Raw genomic sequence first — 16,471 nt, 5'->3', positions numbered from 1 at the left:
TGCACCGCGTGGCGGTTGCTAGTCAGATTTTTCTAATTTAGATTTGGTATAAAATTCCACCGAACCTGATCCGGAGATGCATAAACATGCGAGAGCGTTTACAAGCAGTAATTAACCAGAGAGGAAGTAACACACACAATATTAAACACACACACACACACACACACACACGCACACGCACACGCACACGCACACGCACACGCACACGCACACGCGCGCGCGCGTAATGTGCAAAATCCGACCGACAATCTCTACGCGTTGAAACTTCCCGCGAAAAACGATCTAATATGAATCTAACTAAAATCATATTAAATTATATTGATTGATTGATAACGTGTACTTTATTACCCACATGGGGTCCAAAAGGGCGTTTTGTAGGGACGTACCCAACCCTTTACAATAATTCCCGTCACCCATTACATATAATACATACAATACATTAGTTTGGCGTTTTATAGGGACGTACCCAACCCTTTACAATTTTTGCATTTTGTTATCCCCCTCCCTACCACTTCCAGCTCCTTCCCTCCGATCCCTCCTCTTCCTCGTCGGAAATCATTAGAAGATTTTCTTCCATCTTTTTTGAAATTTCATCCTCTGCTGACCTGCTTGACTTTCTGTTTTGCTTCTCCTTCCATTCCTTTCTCTTTTCTCTCTCTTTTCTTTCTTTGATCCTATCCTCCAGTGACTTGTCTTCGTCCATTTTTACTCTCATTCTGCTTCCTTCTCTTCTTCTTGCATCTAACACTTTCCATTTGTCATCCTCGTTTCCCAACTTTAGCAGCATCGTGAGCCATTCCCCTCTCTGCCCTAGCACGCTCACCTCCTTCAATTCCACCTCCACCTTCAATCTTTTCGATATCAGCTTCTGCACTTTGCTCAGGTTTGTGCCACCTTCCCCCCATATCACTTTCTCGACTCTAATTATAATGTTTTTCTTTCTTTTTTCTTCCTCGCTCTCCTCATTGTCTTTGAAACACCATTTTCTCTTGTATGTGTTATCCCCTCTCTCTTCGCTCTCGTCCCTCTTCCTTTTGCCTTGGTCTTGTTCCATTCTGTTCATCCTTCTATCCATCGCGTCCCTCTCCTTCTTCAGCTCCTTTATTTCTCTCTTGAGATCTTTCAGTCGTTCGTCTATTATCGCCTCTATCACCTCCCTGTCGACTGTTAACGCCACTTTTCTGCTCATCATTCCTCTACTTCCTTCCTGCGGTATCTGTGGATAGTAGAAAATGTCTGATTAATACCTCTGCTTATATGTACCTTTCTCCTCCTCCTGTCCTCTGCCCGTCTCTCTCATTCAATTCCTTAGATAACTCTTTCTGCCGCTCTTTACCTTTACTCCTCCGTCGTCAACTCTTTCTGCTGTTCCTGCCTTGCTTCTTTTACTGTCGCTTTCTTATCACCTTTATTCTCGCCACGTGCATTTCTCGCCTGTTTTCCTCGATCTGTTACTCTCTTCCATCGCACTCTCGACCTTGCCGCCGATCCATTTTACCCGTTGTGGCGGCGTGCATTGTGTACCCGCCTTGCCATTTCCGCTATTCTCACCTTTAGTACCACTTTCTCTTTCTCTCGGGTTAAAGGAGTATTGTATCGGCTCATTCTGCTCCGTTCATTCAATCTAATAGAATACATTCTTTTATACCTCCCTCATCTTCCTTTTCACTTCCTCCTCTCTTGTTGTTCCCCTACCTGCTTATCTACCCTTTATGTTCCCCTGCTTATCTACCTCGACGTAGGTTCCCTTCATTCCTTTTCGATGTCTCGTCCTGCTTAGTCCTCTTTCGGGAGGTTATTGGCTCTTCCCCCTGCACTTTCCGTTCTTCTCCCTCTCTCCTCTTGTCTCATTTCCTCTACTGCTTTCATCCATTTCTCTCCCTCCCCCTTCTCTCCCAGCAGTCTACCCACCACGTCTTGCCATCCCTCTCCGTCCCACTCCTCCCATCTGGCACACTCCTCCCATATGTGTTCCCATGTTTCCTCCTCCCTCCCACACATCCTGCACCTTCTATCCTCCTCTTCACCCCAGTATAGTCCCTCCCTCACTTCATTACCAAGTCTGAATCTTGCCACCCTGCTCCATCTCGCTTCCTCCCATCCTTTCTTTAAATAGTCCGGGATCCCTTCCTTCCTTATATTCTTATACCACCTGTTGTACTTCGATTTCGTGATCTTTTCCATCCTTTCTTGTCTATCCTTCTCTTTCTCCTTCTTTTCCAATTCCTCCTCCTCAAGCTCTTCTTCTTCTTCCGTTTCTACTCCGATCCCTTCCAAGTAGTCTTTTCTCTCATGCTCCCATTTTCCTATTATCCTTCCTCTCTTCCATCTCTCTTTCATTTCTTCCATACACTTTCTCGCTATTTCTCCTCCTCTACTTTCTCCCAGTTTTCTTTCAAACCTCCATGCTCTTTTGCTTGCTCTAGCTCTCATTTTCTCTCTTTCTAGCTCGTCTCTGACCATATATCCCGGCGTCCTCCAGTTTACTCCGAGTACCCATCTTAGATATCTCTCTTGAATACCTTCAACCTCTCTCCTTTCCTTCCATCCCCATATTTCTGCTCCGTATCCCATCACCGTCCATATCAGGGTGTCATATAGCCATATTCTTCTTTTGCAGTCCTTTTTCCACATCCTCTTTCCTATCCCCCACACTTCCCTCATTACTCTTGCTGCCTTTCTTCTTCTCTCTCTAATGTGCGCCTCCTGTCCTCCATTCTCCTTCAGCGTGTACCCCAGGTACTTGAATTCTTTAACCTCCTCTAATTTTTTTCCCTTCCATCTCCAGTCGCACTTCTTCTTCCTTCCTCCTCCCTTTCTGAACCTCATTATCTTTGATTTCTCTATACTCAGAGTTAAACCTTTTCTGTCTAGATATCCTTCCAGCCTGCTTATCATTGCTCTCATGTCCTGCTCCTCCTCCGCTAGCAGTGCTATATCATCTGCATACATTAGCGTGTATATCTTCTCTCCTCCTAGTTTCACGCCTCCCCATCCACCCTTCTTTATGTATTCCTCTATGTCTGCGATTAGTAGATTGAATAGTATTGGGCTTAGTGGGCATCCCTGTCTCAAGCCTTTTGCTGTCCAGAATTGTCCTCCACTCTCTTTTCCTCTCCCTACTCTGCTCTTTGTTTCCCTCAGTACTTCCTCCACCCTGTCTATCAGTCCTTGTCTCACTCCTCTTTCTCTCATTGTTTTGATTAACACTCTTTTATCCACTGAGTCGAAGGCCGCTTTCAAGTCCACAAAAAATACAGTCATTTTTCCTTTCTCTTTTCCTATTTGTCTGTTCACCAGGTAGTTCAAAGCGAATATTTGATCCATTGTTCCCATTCCTTTCCTGAATCCTGCTTGATTATCGGGGATCAGCTTCTTCATTTCTACTTCCTCTCTTATTCTTTCCGCTAGTATCGCCGTGTAGATTTTGTACATCGATGACATAATGGTTATTCCTCTATAGTCCTTCACCTCTCGCCCTTCTCCTTTCTTAACTAGTGGGATTATCTCACCTTCCTTCCATTGTTCCGGCCAACCTTCCCCTCTCCAGACCCGTTTGCATACTTCCCATATCCAATTCACCATTTCTTCTCCTCCATATTTCCATGCCTCGTTTGGTATCCCGTCATTGCCTATTGCTTTTCCTGTCTTCAGTTTCTTTATTACGTTTCTTACCTCTTCTAATTCTATCTCTTCTTCCTCCTGTCTATTTCCGTCCCCCTCTCCCTTCACCACCCTGTTCTCCATTCCGCCCATCAGTTCCATGAAGTACTCCTTCCATTCTTCCTGTTTTATCTCTTCGTTCACTCTTTTTCTTCTCTTCCTCGCTCTGCCTATCAACTTCCATACCTCTCCCTCCGTTCTCGCTTCTCCGATCTCTCTAATCATCCTTTCTTTCTCCTCTTTCTTCTTCCTTTCACACATATCCCTATATTCCTTCTTTCTTTCTCTATATCTTTCTACCTCACCTTTTCCTTTTCTCCATTTCCTCAATTCTCTTCTCACTCCCCTCTTACCTTCCGTACATTCCTCGTCCCACCACCCTCTTCTGTTCTTAATAGCTCCTTTTTCACTCTTATCCTCATTTTCTTCAATCACTTTTCTTATCTTCATTGTTCCTTCCTCTATTTCCTCTTGCAGATCTCTATTTCCTCCAATCGCGCCTAGCCTCTCTCTAAATTGTGTTCTTCCTTCTTCATTCCATATTCCTCTTCTTCTTATTCTTTCTGCTCCTCTCCTCTTTTGTTTTCTCTTTGGGCTACCTCTCACCCAAAGTATTATTGGGTGATGGTCCGAATCTATCCTTTCTCCTATTTCCAGTCTTACCACTTTTTCTCTGACTTCCTCCTCCCCTATTACGTAGTCTATGACCGTCTCGCCTCTCCCTCCCGTATATGTATACTCTCCCTCCTCATCCCCCTTCGTGCCTCCGTTTAATATCATCCATCCTCTCTCCTCGATGAACTCCAGTAATTTCCTGCCTTCCTTATTTATCTTCTTGTCTTTAGACCTCCTCCCTCTATCCTCATCTCTTCGCTCGATTTCCTCTTCCCATCCTCCTTCCTCTCCTGTTCTCGCATTAAAGTCCCCACCTATTATGGTTCTTACTCCCTTTTCCCCCTCCTCCGTCCATTCTTTCAATCCTTCTAATTTTTTGTCTATATCGTTGTTTACATAGATTCCTATTATCCTCCATATTTCCTCTCCTATCCTTATCTTACCTTCGATTTTTCCTTCTATCTCCGTCTCCCTTCCTTCCTTTATCTCTTCTATACTTTTCCTTATTCCTAGCAGCATTCCTCCGCACGCTCTGCCCTTTCTGTTCCTCCTGGTCGCTTTCTGTACTCTCCATCTATATTCCCTCGGCAGTTTCTCTTTTACTTTTTCCCATCCTTTCTCGTCGGTCCAAGTCTCCATCATCACAATAACATCCCATTCCTTTATCCCTTCCCAGAAGTCCTTATCCTTGTTTGATATACCCGCTACGTTCCAGAAGGCCACTTTCCACGTCTCTTCGCTCCCCCTATCGTTTCTTATCACTTCCCCCACGTGACCCTCCTCCTGCCCCTCGACTTCCACTATATCGTTCCCTCTCATGTCCTCCTCTTCTTCCTTATACATTTTGACGTCTTCTGAAACGCTCAGCTCTTCTTCTATCTTCTTAAACCTATCATGTCTCCTTTTTTGTATCTCTTCCTTCTTTCTCTCGTTTGTCACTCTTAGCCCTTCCTTATCCTTCTTCCTCTCAATGTGATCTGCGAAAGTCATTTCTCTCTTCTAGCACACCTTTGCTTTCGCTCCATCTCCACTTCTTGTTATCCTCCCATATTTTTTGGTAACCGACCGTTACTCTTCTTCCTGCCTCCCTTTTCTCCCTTGCTATCTTTCTTATCTCTTTCTGTATCCGTCTTTCCTCCTTAGTGAGGTCGTCATCCAGGAAGCAACCATATTTCCTTCCTAGCTCTTTCTTTCTCCCCATTATCTCCCTTTTGCTTTCCCAGTTTCTGCATCTCAATACCTTCATTTTAAACTCTCTATGTCCTATCTCTCGTACTTCCTCGACGGCCACTTTCGCTTTGTTTATTTCTTCTATCATCTTCTCGATTTTTTCTTCTCTTTCCTTTTCACTTCTTGTTTTCTCTTCTCTTATGATTATGTTGACTTTCCTCATTCTTCTCTCTGCCATCTCCATATTTCTTTCTATATCTTTCATTTTCCTCATTATTTCTCCTCCCTCCAGCACTACCGTATTATCATCTTTCTTCTCCATCTTCTCTTCTAAACTTTTAATTCTTCCTTCCATATTCTTCTTTTGTTTCTCCCATATCTCCTCGCTTCTCTTCAGTTCTTCCTTTAGTCCCTTGATTTCGTTTTTTATTTCCTCTTTATCTCTCTTTCTTTCTTTCTCTTGTTCCTCCTTATCCTTCTTTCTTTCTCTCTCTTGTTCCTTTATTTTCTCTAAAATTTCTTTTAATAAATCTTCAGTCGCCATGTTTTCTTTTCCCTCCTCTTCTTTTTTGATTTTGGTTGGTGGCGATCTGTTGACCCTCCTTTGTGTGTTGAATTCTTCCAAAAACTCTTTCTCTGCTTTAGCTGCCTCTTCCACTTCTTCTTCCCTCTTCCTCTTTTGAAGAAAATCCTTAACCGATCCTGGGCTGTCTGCACTTCCTCTCAGTTTGGCTAGCTCCTCCGCCTTCGTGGGCCTACCTCTTGTTTTCTTCTCGCCTTCGACTTCCCCCTTCTTTCCTTTACCTCTCTGTTGTTCACTTTCTGTTCCTACCTCCTTCTTTTTCTCCATCCGCTGCTTTTACTTTGCCTATCACTCTTCCTCGTTATCTATCCTATGGCTGATTGCCCGTTTTGTAGTTATCCCTACTTTACACGAGTTAGTCTATGCCCGCTTCTGCGCCAATGTCTTACATTCTGTCTGCCCTCTATATTACTTACCGTCTATGCCTCAACTGTCACTTTGCTCCTGCCACTTTCTTTGCCTTTTCTCTTTTTAACCGATTTCACACCCACTCGAATTCTTCACCTCCGCTGCAGAACACCTCCGCCCTGCTGCTCTGCCACTCTCACCCTCCGCAAACCTTTCTTAGTCCAGTTTTCTCTTCCACTTTATCTCCGCTACTCTCGCACCTGTCACTTTCTTTGTCCCGGAACCGGAAGTCCATATTAAATTATATTAAATTTGGGTAAAATTCAAATTAAACCCAAATTTTATATTAAAATTATATTTGTTTAAATACAGTTTTAATTTGCACTTATTAAAATCAGTTATGTAGATTAAATATGATCCACAATAAAATAGGGCTTTAATTTAAATTTAATTAGATCACTTATGTGGATCATATAACACTTCGAATTAAATATGGTTTTAATTTGTATTTAATAAGATAACTTATGTGGATTATATATGATCCAGAACCATACATGATGCAGAATATTTATGTATAAGACTTTAATAAAAAGTTAATGTGTTCTTTATGCGACTTTTACTCGATTCAATTGCGGCTTTAACCCAAATTTGGTTCTAATTTGATTCTTATTAAAACGTATTTTTGTTTAAATAATATTTGCGGTAAAATTTGTTTCCTTATTTGTCGAACTTAACATGTAAATATTTGATTCAAATTAAAAAGTTAGACTAATGTTGAATATTAATTTGATTTTAGAAAAATTATGAAAAGTTAATAATTGGAAAATTAAGTATAGATTAAATTTCATATTTTATAGACTTTTATTACAATACAGTAGTATATGTTGTCATTAATTTTTTGTTGAAAATTTTTAAAAAAAGATAATTATACGGTATACAAAATAATTTGAGTCTATAACAAGCTGTGGATTCTGTCACAATCTACGTCTGTGTTAACAAAATATAAATTTGAAATAATTGGAGCATATTGAGCAATTCAAAGTTGGACAGAATAATACAAAAAATCTGGGAATGATCCAGCAGTGTATTTCAGTCCGCTATATATACATATTATAAGATCAAAGTTATACAAAGCCGCAGTAGATAATTACTATCACATATTATAAAAAGAAATAAAAATAAGAAATAACAGAGTGCAGCAAAATAAATGGTATAATTAAATTGTTTTCTAAGATAGCACTCAAAGTTCCCAACTACTACATTGAATAAAGATATTTTCAATGTTACAAATACTAAAGATACAATAAAAGAATGCGCTAAATCTACAGGTTTGTTTCAAATTTATTTGGAAGAAGGCATACAAAATTACCTACTCTCACAACCTTTAACAGGTTGATGATTTTCATGTCAACAATAATTAATTCAGCTGAACTTATTACAGGTGTAATGTGAGTCAGTTTTATACGGCTTTCTTCATGGTAAAATATTTTAGAGTGCTCTACCTGGAACAATTGAATGACAGCATACGAATACTTCACATCTGTTTCTTTTTCGCAGGAGACAAAAAATCTAATTTCTCCATAACCACAGACATTATTTGCACTTTCAAATCGTATTGTGTAGTTGTTGCGCTTCTTTTCCCTAGAATATATCAGTGAAGTGTAACAATCTCTTTTCTTTTTGGCACGAGCAAAGACGGCAACACTTTTAACAATGCCATTACTCATCAACAGAGAACGCTCTTTACGTGAAAAAATAAAAGCAGTATGCTCATTTAGAAGTTCAAAGTCATCATGGTGCAATGTGTCACTGTTGAGTCCCCTCACTTTGTTTTTCAAAATTTGGATTCCACACGCAACTCTTAATTTCATGATTAATTCTTTACTTCTGTTTTTTGTGCCATGGATAAGTCTCTTCAAAATACCGTTGTAATTTTCAAAGATGAAGGCTGATGTGGCCCACAACGGGCCCCATCTTCTAACACATAAAGGCAGATGTAACAACTGATGAACGCTTATTGTGTAGTCCTTTAAACGATATAAAATGCCAATGTCTCTGACGAACATCTTGATCATAATTTCAGCCATATCAATTTCGCTCTCAGAAATTTTCTCCTTTAGAAGTAAATATATTGCTTGCACAAAAAGACACCAGTGTTGCACATATATATTCGGCAGAAATTCAGAGACAATTGGGAGAGAGTAGCACAAAAGCCACATGCGAAAAATACTTGCTTTCCAGTGAGAAATGTCAGATACTCCCATTGGCAATCTCCCAACAGTGTCAGGTGGTTTTATGTCCTCTAGTAACTTATCAATTGCATACTCATTTGCACTAATGTTCCATGGCCCTGGCTCATACAACCACAAGTTCAAAAATTTTTTCACTGCCCAGAGACCGACAGTGTGCATATACTCAGCCACTAGAAAAGTAGACATGTCCAAACGAGGAATTCTTGCAACTGTAGATGGCCCTTTTACCCCTTTGACCGGTAATCCTTCACAGGCTTTTCTTGCTTGAGATTTCATTCTATTATTCTCACGGAGTTTAGCACTGTCCTCACGAAATACAAATGCACGCCTTCTCCTAATTTTCTTGTTACCTGCTAGTCTGGCTTGTTGCTCTTGCAAAGTTAGAGGAACCGTTACAGATCTTTGTTCGCAATAGTTGCACGCATACTTAGAATTCGAAGCAGTGATATTTTGAATATCTGCTCGTGCGGGACCATCTGCACATGCTGCGGGCGCAATAATTTTGCATTTTACATGTTGTCTGTTGACTTTGTCATACCACTCCACACAACCGAGTTCTAAACGTTTTAATGTATCAACAAAAGGTCTTAACAGAGTACTCATTGGGGGCTTCTCAACATCACACCATGCTGCGCAAACTACCATATAACTAGTCCTTAAATGTGGAGGAACCTCACAGATAATACATTGAACTGGCCATAAACTAGCTTTAGACTTACTTATTTGAACACCGTCAGTGTTAAACATTAGTGTCACAGTACACTGATCATTAATATGAACCCGTTTATACTCACTACTATTACAAATGTCTCTAATATTTCTTGAAGGACAAGTTTGTATCATACTTTTATATTCATCTATTACACGTCCCAAATTACGGTGTTCAAAGAGAAATTTAATTTGTTTCTCCACATTAAACCCATAAAAATATTTACGCTCAGCACACTCACAAACTTCACAATTTCCTTCCATTCTTAAGAACAAATGACACTTTGAACAATAAGGATACGCTGTTTCAGTAAGGGATGGAGCTAGACTTGTAACAAATTTAAGAAGTAAATGCACTGATTTCGGCATATGGTTTGGCTTTGGTATGTGTTTAAGAAATGTTTGTAAATGGTCTTGTAAGCTTTTCTTGGTTTCATTATTATTAAAATTATCCTGAATAATGTCAAGTACAGCCTCATGTACAGTACTATTGCTGCCGTCATATAAAAATGTAGACTCATCAGGTTGTAATATGTCATCATCAGAATTATTTTCACTTAAAGTATCACTGCTTGAATCATTCCACGTATCAACATCACTGGAAGTACTTGAATTACTGCCATTCTCACTACTTACTACTAATGAAACAATAGAGGACAGGTGACTATTATCATCATTGCTATTGTCAAAATCATGCACTGCTTCTTCCAATAATTCATTTGGTACAACACAACTTTCCACTTCTTGGAGGTTCGTTACAAACTCTTGCCTTTCTTCTTCTTCCTTTTCAAAGTTAGACTCCAGCTGAGATGATATTTCATTGGGGATAGAGTTGACACAAATCTACAATGGTATAATAACAATAATAATGATAATGATGATGATGATGATGATACAAAAACACACTCATACACAATACTAATATAAAGAAAATAAATACCTGCGGTTCATTTAAGAAACTTGGATGCTGCAATAATTTGTTTGGTATAACTTTCCATGTCCGCTGCTTTTTGAAGGGCGGGCTAGCATCTGGAGAACGCGATGATGAAGAAGCTGATTCTGATGTTGATAAGGAATGATCAGAAGTTATCGAGAATGTTACAGAAGAATTTCTTGATAGAGAAGTTTCAGATGAAGTGTCTAGTGATTGACTTGTCAAATGAGATAATGGTGGTGATGCCATTTGTGTGAACGCTGCAAAAAAAAATTACTTAAATACCGGGGTTGAGTATAAGTAACTAGTTAAAAAAAGTTAAAAATTAAATAATACAGTTAAAAAGTTATTTAAAAACTTTATACTTAACTTAATTAATTTTAAATGAGTTAATTTTTAACTTTAACTTATAGCTATTTTTAAAACACATAAACTGTTCTTTAAGGTAAAAATTTATCTATATAAAAGAAAAGGATTATAAAAAATGGAAATTATATATATATATATATATATATATATATATACAATTCCCACATAAAAATAATATTTCTTTGTTATGTAAACTTAATTTACAAATAAAATACTAAATTTATTTGATAATTTATATAATAATTTGTTTGTAATAATCCCTCAACTTTAAAAAATTATAGCTTTTTAATTTAATATAATGCTTTTCAACTTATCAACTTTAAATATAACTCAAATTAATTTAATGTTAATGTAATTTTTAACTGAGTTGGTTTTTTATTCATGTAACTTTTAACGTACTAAATAAATTTTATGAGCCATTAACTTTAACTTAACTTAGTTTAAAAATTAAATAATTTTAGTTTACCCGACTCTGTTAAATATACACAATCCATGTAAATTAAGGCAGCAATAATGAAATGATCGAAGCGACGCGAGTCTCCAACACACAGTAATTCCAAAATACGATCACTAACACATTAAAATTTAGTTTGATACAAGTTTGATTTAGCTGCATACAGAACCTAAAAAGAATCACCCAAAAAGAATTAATAAGGTATAAAATGGCATACACAAAGAGGATATATATTTTATTTAAGTAGATATATTATTTAACTAAGATATGTCTATATATAAATGTTTATTCCTCCTATTTCATTTATTATATATCGGTAAATATGAAATTTAAGGGTAAACACGCACTCATAACCTATTCTATCATTACGGACCCGAGAAAAAATGATTAGATATAATTACATATGATTATATAAAATCGACATTAGATATAATTAGATATAAAAAATGGCCCGATATAATTGTATATAATTGTATATAATTATATATAACCACATATAATTATATAACCATATATGGTTATATATAATTGTATGTGGTTATATGTAATTATATACAATTATATACAATTATATCGGGCCATTTTTTATATCTAATTATATCTAATGTCGATTTTATATATAATCATATGTGATTATATCTAACATAATAAATATTTTATATATATTAAAAAAGAATTCTGTTAACTTCGATTAAGGAATAAAGCATTGATAAATTTAGTGTATATTTTTTCAAAAGCTAGAATCAAAAGTGAAATGATTTACATATAACTTGGCGCTGCTTGGCGTGAGATACTGCCGTGTCTCTTGATATCATTCTTATACCATTGTTTGTCAAATTTTAAATACGAGAAATAAATCCTATCGGATGCCATCTATCGGATAATCCGAACTTAAGTTTATATATGGTTATATATAATCATATATAATCTACATGGATAAATGCTTAATTCTTATATATATACTCTATATATAAATTATATGAACTTATATATAATCATGTCAAAATGTATGTGAAACTTTTTATATAATATATATATTCGATAGGATTCGTTTCTCGTATTTAAAATTTGACGGACAGTGGTATAAAAACGGTATCAAGAGACACGGCACTGTCTCATGTCAAGCAGTGCCAAGTTGTAATATATGGAATAAATTATTTTACTTTTGATTCTATAGCCTTTGAAAAAATATACATCTTAATTTATCAATGCTTTATTATCGAAGTTAACAGTTCTTTTCCAATATATATTGACTATATATGGTCATATATGATTATATATGATTATATATAATTATATATAATCATATAGAGACAAAATTCATATATAATTGCATTATATATAATCATATATATTTATATATAATTATATATAATTTTTTTTTCCCGGGCAAGTTCCATACGCACACATGACCTGCAATATTATTTTATAATACTGAATTATATAATATTATGTAACGAATTTTTGAATTTAATATCTATAATATATATAAAAACGATTCAAATAAATTTTTAAATTTAGGATTAAATATCTGCAGCATATATGATGACTTGCGAATCTATATCTATACAGATATAGTGCTATATCTGGTTGTACATAGGACAAGATTAGTCACATTAATATATCTGGCTATATATGATTTCATATATAGTTGTATATAATGCTATATCTAGTTATATGTAGGGTGCACTACTCATATATCATTATATCTGGCTTCACATACATTTATATACGATTAGATATGGTGCTATATCTGGTTGTATATAGCGCCAAATTAGTCACATTAATATATCTGGCTATATATGACTGTATATATAGTTGTATATAATGCTATATCTAGTTATATGTAGGGTGCACTACTCATATATCATTTTATCTGGCTTCACATACATTTATATACGATTAGATATGGTGCTATATCTGGTTGTATATGGGACCACTGATTGCACATGTGGCCATGTATAATTAGATATGACCCCATATAAAAACATATATAATTATATATAATTATATATATACCAGATATAATTATATATGATTATATCTAATCATTTTTTCCCGGGGAGTATATTAATCTTTCATCAACTTACCTTTACAAAATATAATTATATGACAGAGCTTGTAAAGAGATCGAGTTTCAATATCACTCTGTGACATGACCGTTATTGTACAAGTACAGACAATTGATCCTTATTGTTTGTTGCCAACATTTAGATAGCGATAATAAATCTGATGGACAAATATTTTAAAGGATAGTTGAGATAATTTGTTGAAACTGTGCGGTCACGCTGCGCTTGTTGCACGGCGAATCCGCAAATGCGTGCGGAAGTGCATTCAAAAAGATGGGACTTGACCATCTTCCGAGCGACAACGACGCCCGACTTTCGACAACAGCCGACACGTAAAAATCACGGTTGTGCGCATGCGCGCGACATCCGACTACGTCTTCCGACTGATTGTAGACGGGGCTTAAGTGCACTCATTAGCATAACATTGGTTGACTTAGGTAATTCGAGAAAGTTTGACTCATGATTTGACCGTTTCATATCAAGTGTGCCGACTGGTTTAGAATTGAGAAAATCGGTATCATCTGTAGAGGTTTGCTGCAATTAATCGTTTTAGTAAGGCTCTTAAAATGTGAGTATAATTGCGTCCAACATTTTGTATCCAAACATATGTGAAAAGTTGAAAACAAAACCTTTCAATAAACCTTATTGCGTAGGACGTCAATACGCTTTTCGGTCTCGCGATTAATCTAAAACATTTGTATAATTAATTGCAACGTAGCCAGTCATTTAGGAAGCAGCTGAAAACCAGACCGAAAAGCGTATTATTGACGTTTACGAAAAGGTTATGTTGGATACAAAATCTCGGACGCGATTATACCTCCCTTTTTAGAGCTCTAGTTTTAGTTCGTGCATAGCGACCGCTTAAAAGAAATTGAACTGTAGTGATTACAATATGAGTGATACCGATAAATGGTTTGTGCTGGAGGAAGAGGATGAAATGTCATTCTCCACCGTACATCAAAGTGATGTTATCTACGACGAGAAGACAGTAAAAGTGGGTGATAGCGTAACTTTTTTTTACAATAAGAAGGATTTTCTTGGACAAGTGTGCCTAATCAGTGGTAAGTTAATTATTCAGTATAAAATAGATTTATGCCGGTGCGGTGGTCAACTTTGTAACGGTTATTTTTATGGAACCACTTTTTTACAAATTATTACTCTACATTCTAAATTACCACTATTTATTATACTAGACACTGAAATGTATTGTCTTCTGTGTCTGGTGTGAATAATGAGTAGTAGTACTTTCATGTATAGTTCCTAAAATGAAAAGATTCCAGCAAAAGCAGAAATAGCAGTTACAAAATTACTTCGTAAGTCGCTAATTGGTACACTTTTCGTTCATTTCATGGTTATTTTAATTATAAGTTTTTATGCTTTTCGACAGACGATCATGAACAGTGTGTAAAGGAAGCCATAAGGCTTAATAAGTTAAGAAAGAAAGAGTCGCGACAAGCTAATGATGGTCGTTGCTCATTCCATGCCGAGCCTAAGAAAGTAAGGAAAGCTGCTGCTAAAGCCAAATCAACTATGACCAATATAAAAAGCAATCAGAAACAGATATTGAAACCTAGCCAAGCAGAAAAAAAGGCTCGTTCAAAGAAGGCAAGTTGTTGCTATTATAATTTTACTACTATTAGTCAGTGATCCTGTTTTATATATTTGAAATGTTTTTTCTTCTTTTTTGTTAGTACTGTAAATGTATAGGAAATTTTGCAGTTAGAGATTAATATTCTAACAGTTTACTAGAGTAACTATACCCATTTATCTTACAATTAGAGCTAATGGAATCACTCTAATAATGACTTCAGCTGTATTTGTATACTGATTAAATATTGCTTTTTTAAAATAAAAACATGAGAAAGTCAAAAAAATTAAGACTGGAATTTTTTCAGTTCAGATCGAAAATTTGTGTCGACTCTAAGAGCATCTTTACTCTGTTAAAGCAACACCACGGCCGACTTTTGGCCTCCCTGTAGCTTAGCTTCGTCGCATTGGAATGATCGAGATACATATGAAAAATCTTAGTTGTAAAATATGGATCGAATGATCTGGGGGTCGATTGTGAATCTTAAACTAATGTAAAAATTACAAAAATGAACAAATTTGCTAGATTTCGACAAATGAAATCGTTGATACTTTAGTGAATTTTTTCATTTTTGTATTTTTTACCTCGTTTCAAGATATGTAATCGAGCTCCTGAACTGAAAAGCAATCGATCTTAGTTATTTTAACTTTGTCATGTTTTTACTAAATAAAAAACTAACATCCAACCAATGCGGCTGTTAAGTAAGCTATCAACAGAGATTAACTCACAAATAAACGGTGAGAGAACCCATCAATTAAAAGTAAGTAATTTGTTCTCATATGGTTTTGCAGATAACCAAAGACAAAGAGAGGATTGAATTAAAAGAGAAAATGGAGAAACTGGTCAATAAACGACTCCTGGAGAAGGATGATGATGTTTTTGTGAGTATAATGAGCTGTATCAGAGATTGATGCAATGAGCAACTCTTGAAATTTTTGATATGCCCTTTATTATCTTCTTAGGGTAAGAAAACTATACCAATTAAGAGGGCCAATACGTTATCTGTTCAGCTTCATGAGGAATCTGTAGATAATAATAAGGAAGTGGAGGTAAGTCGCGCTGTTAGTTACGATTCATCAAAGTGTTAAAACTTTTTATTCGCTGCTGTTTTAAAATTTTTTATTCTGTCAGGAAATGGATTCCAACTCATCAGAAAGTAGATACAGTTGTGGTAGTTCAACTGATAATTCTGATGATGAAGAAATTGAGAGAAAAAAGGTTAGCAGTATAATTTTTTTTAAACTTTTCTTGTAATCTCTGAAATATTCTATATACTGTAAAATTATATTTTTTTTGTGTAGTTGATAAGACAACTATCTGCCAAGCTCGATATTAAAATGTTACGGAAACTGGCTAATAAGGATGCTACTGAAACCACTTCTAGCAAGGCCAGTAGTTCACTTGCCCAATTATTAAGTAGTTCATCACATGACTACTTAGGTAAAATCAACTGATTTTATGCATTTGATTTTTCTATAAGTTGTAGAAATCAATTGGTCAATGGAGAAGTCAATTGCTCATTTTTTTTGCTACAGATACAGAGAATTCATTCGGTAATGGTTCTCATGATTCATCTAACCCTTCCCGAAGCAATGGCCAAGAAGTCAAATCTAATGAACCTGAGAATCTTGACAATGTCAATAACGGACCCAACAATCTTCCAGACCCATCTATTGTGGATCAGCAGCCCATTAATGCATTTCATGAGGATATGCCTA

The 16,471-nt window shown here is 36.3% G+C and overlaps 1 protein-coding gene across 2 annotated transcripts; it reads right to left on the bottom strand.

The window, feature by feature from the left end:
* Window positions 1-254: 254 nt before the first annotated feature.
* Window positions 255-6,898, bottom strand: LOC139782256 (uncharacterized). 2 transcript variants are annotated; one of them, XM_071721228.1, is made up of 2 exons: window positions 6,448-6,898; window positions 255-1,216 (listed from the first exon to the last, which is right to left on the bottom strand). In XM_071721228.1, exon 2 carries the CDS (start codon window positions 1,190-1,192, stop codon window positions 506-508), a length of 687 nt encoding a protein of 228 aa, XP_071577329.1. In that variant the 5' UTR covers window positions 1,193-1,216; window positions 6,448-6,898; the 3' UTR covers window positions 255-505. The 2 variants fall into 2 exon arrangements, with proteins under 2 accessions (XP_071577329.1, XP_071577330.1); XM_071721229.1 differs by lacking the exon at window positions 6,448-6,898 and adding an exon at window positions 1,337-2,609.
* Window positions 6,899-16,471: the final 9,573 nt, after the last annotated feature.

Source organism: Temnothorax nylanderi, unplaced genomic scaffold (genome assembly GCF_030848795.1).
Source record: "Temnothorax nylanderi isolate EJ_2023f unplaced genomic scaffold, tnyl_v1.0 TNYL_tig0399_pilon, whole genome shotgun sequence".
NCBI classification, from domain to species: Eukaryota; Metazoa; Arthropoda; class Insecta; order Hymenoptera; family Formicidae; genus Temnothorax; species Temnothorax nylanderi.
The sequence above is the reverse complement of the archived record's forward strand: the minus strand, read 5'-3'. Positions and strand labels throughout refer to the sequence as shown.

Bases quoted from the DNA above. Each gene is read 5' to 3' on its own strand.
- LOC139782256 (XM_071721228.1), bottom strand. From the start codon at position 1,192: ATGATGAGCAGAAAAGTGGCGTTAACAGTCGACAGGGAGGTGATAGAG.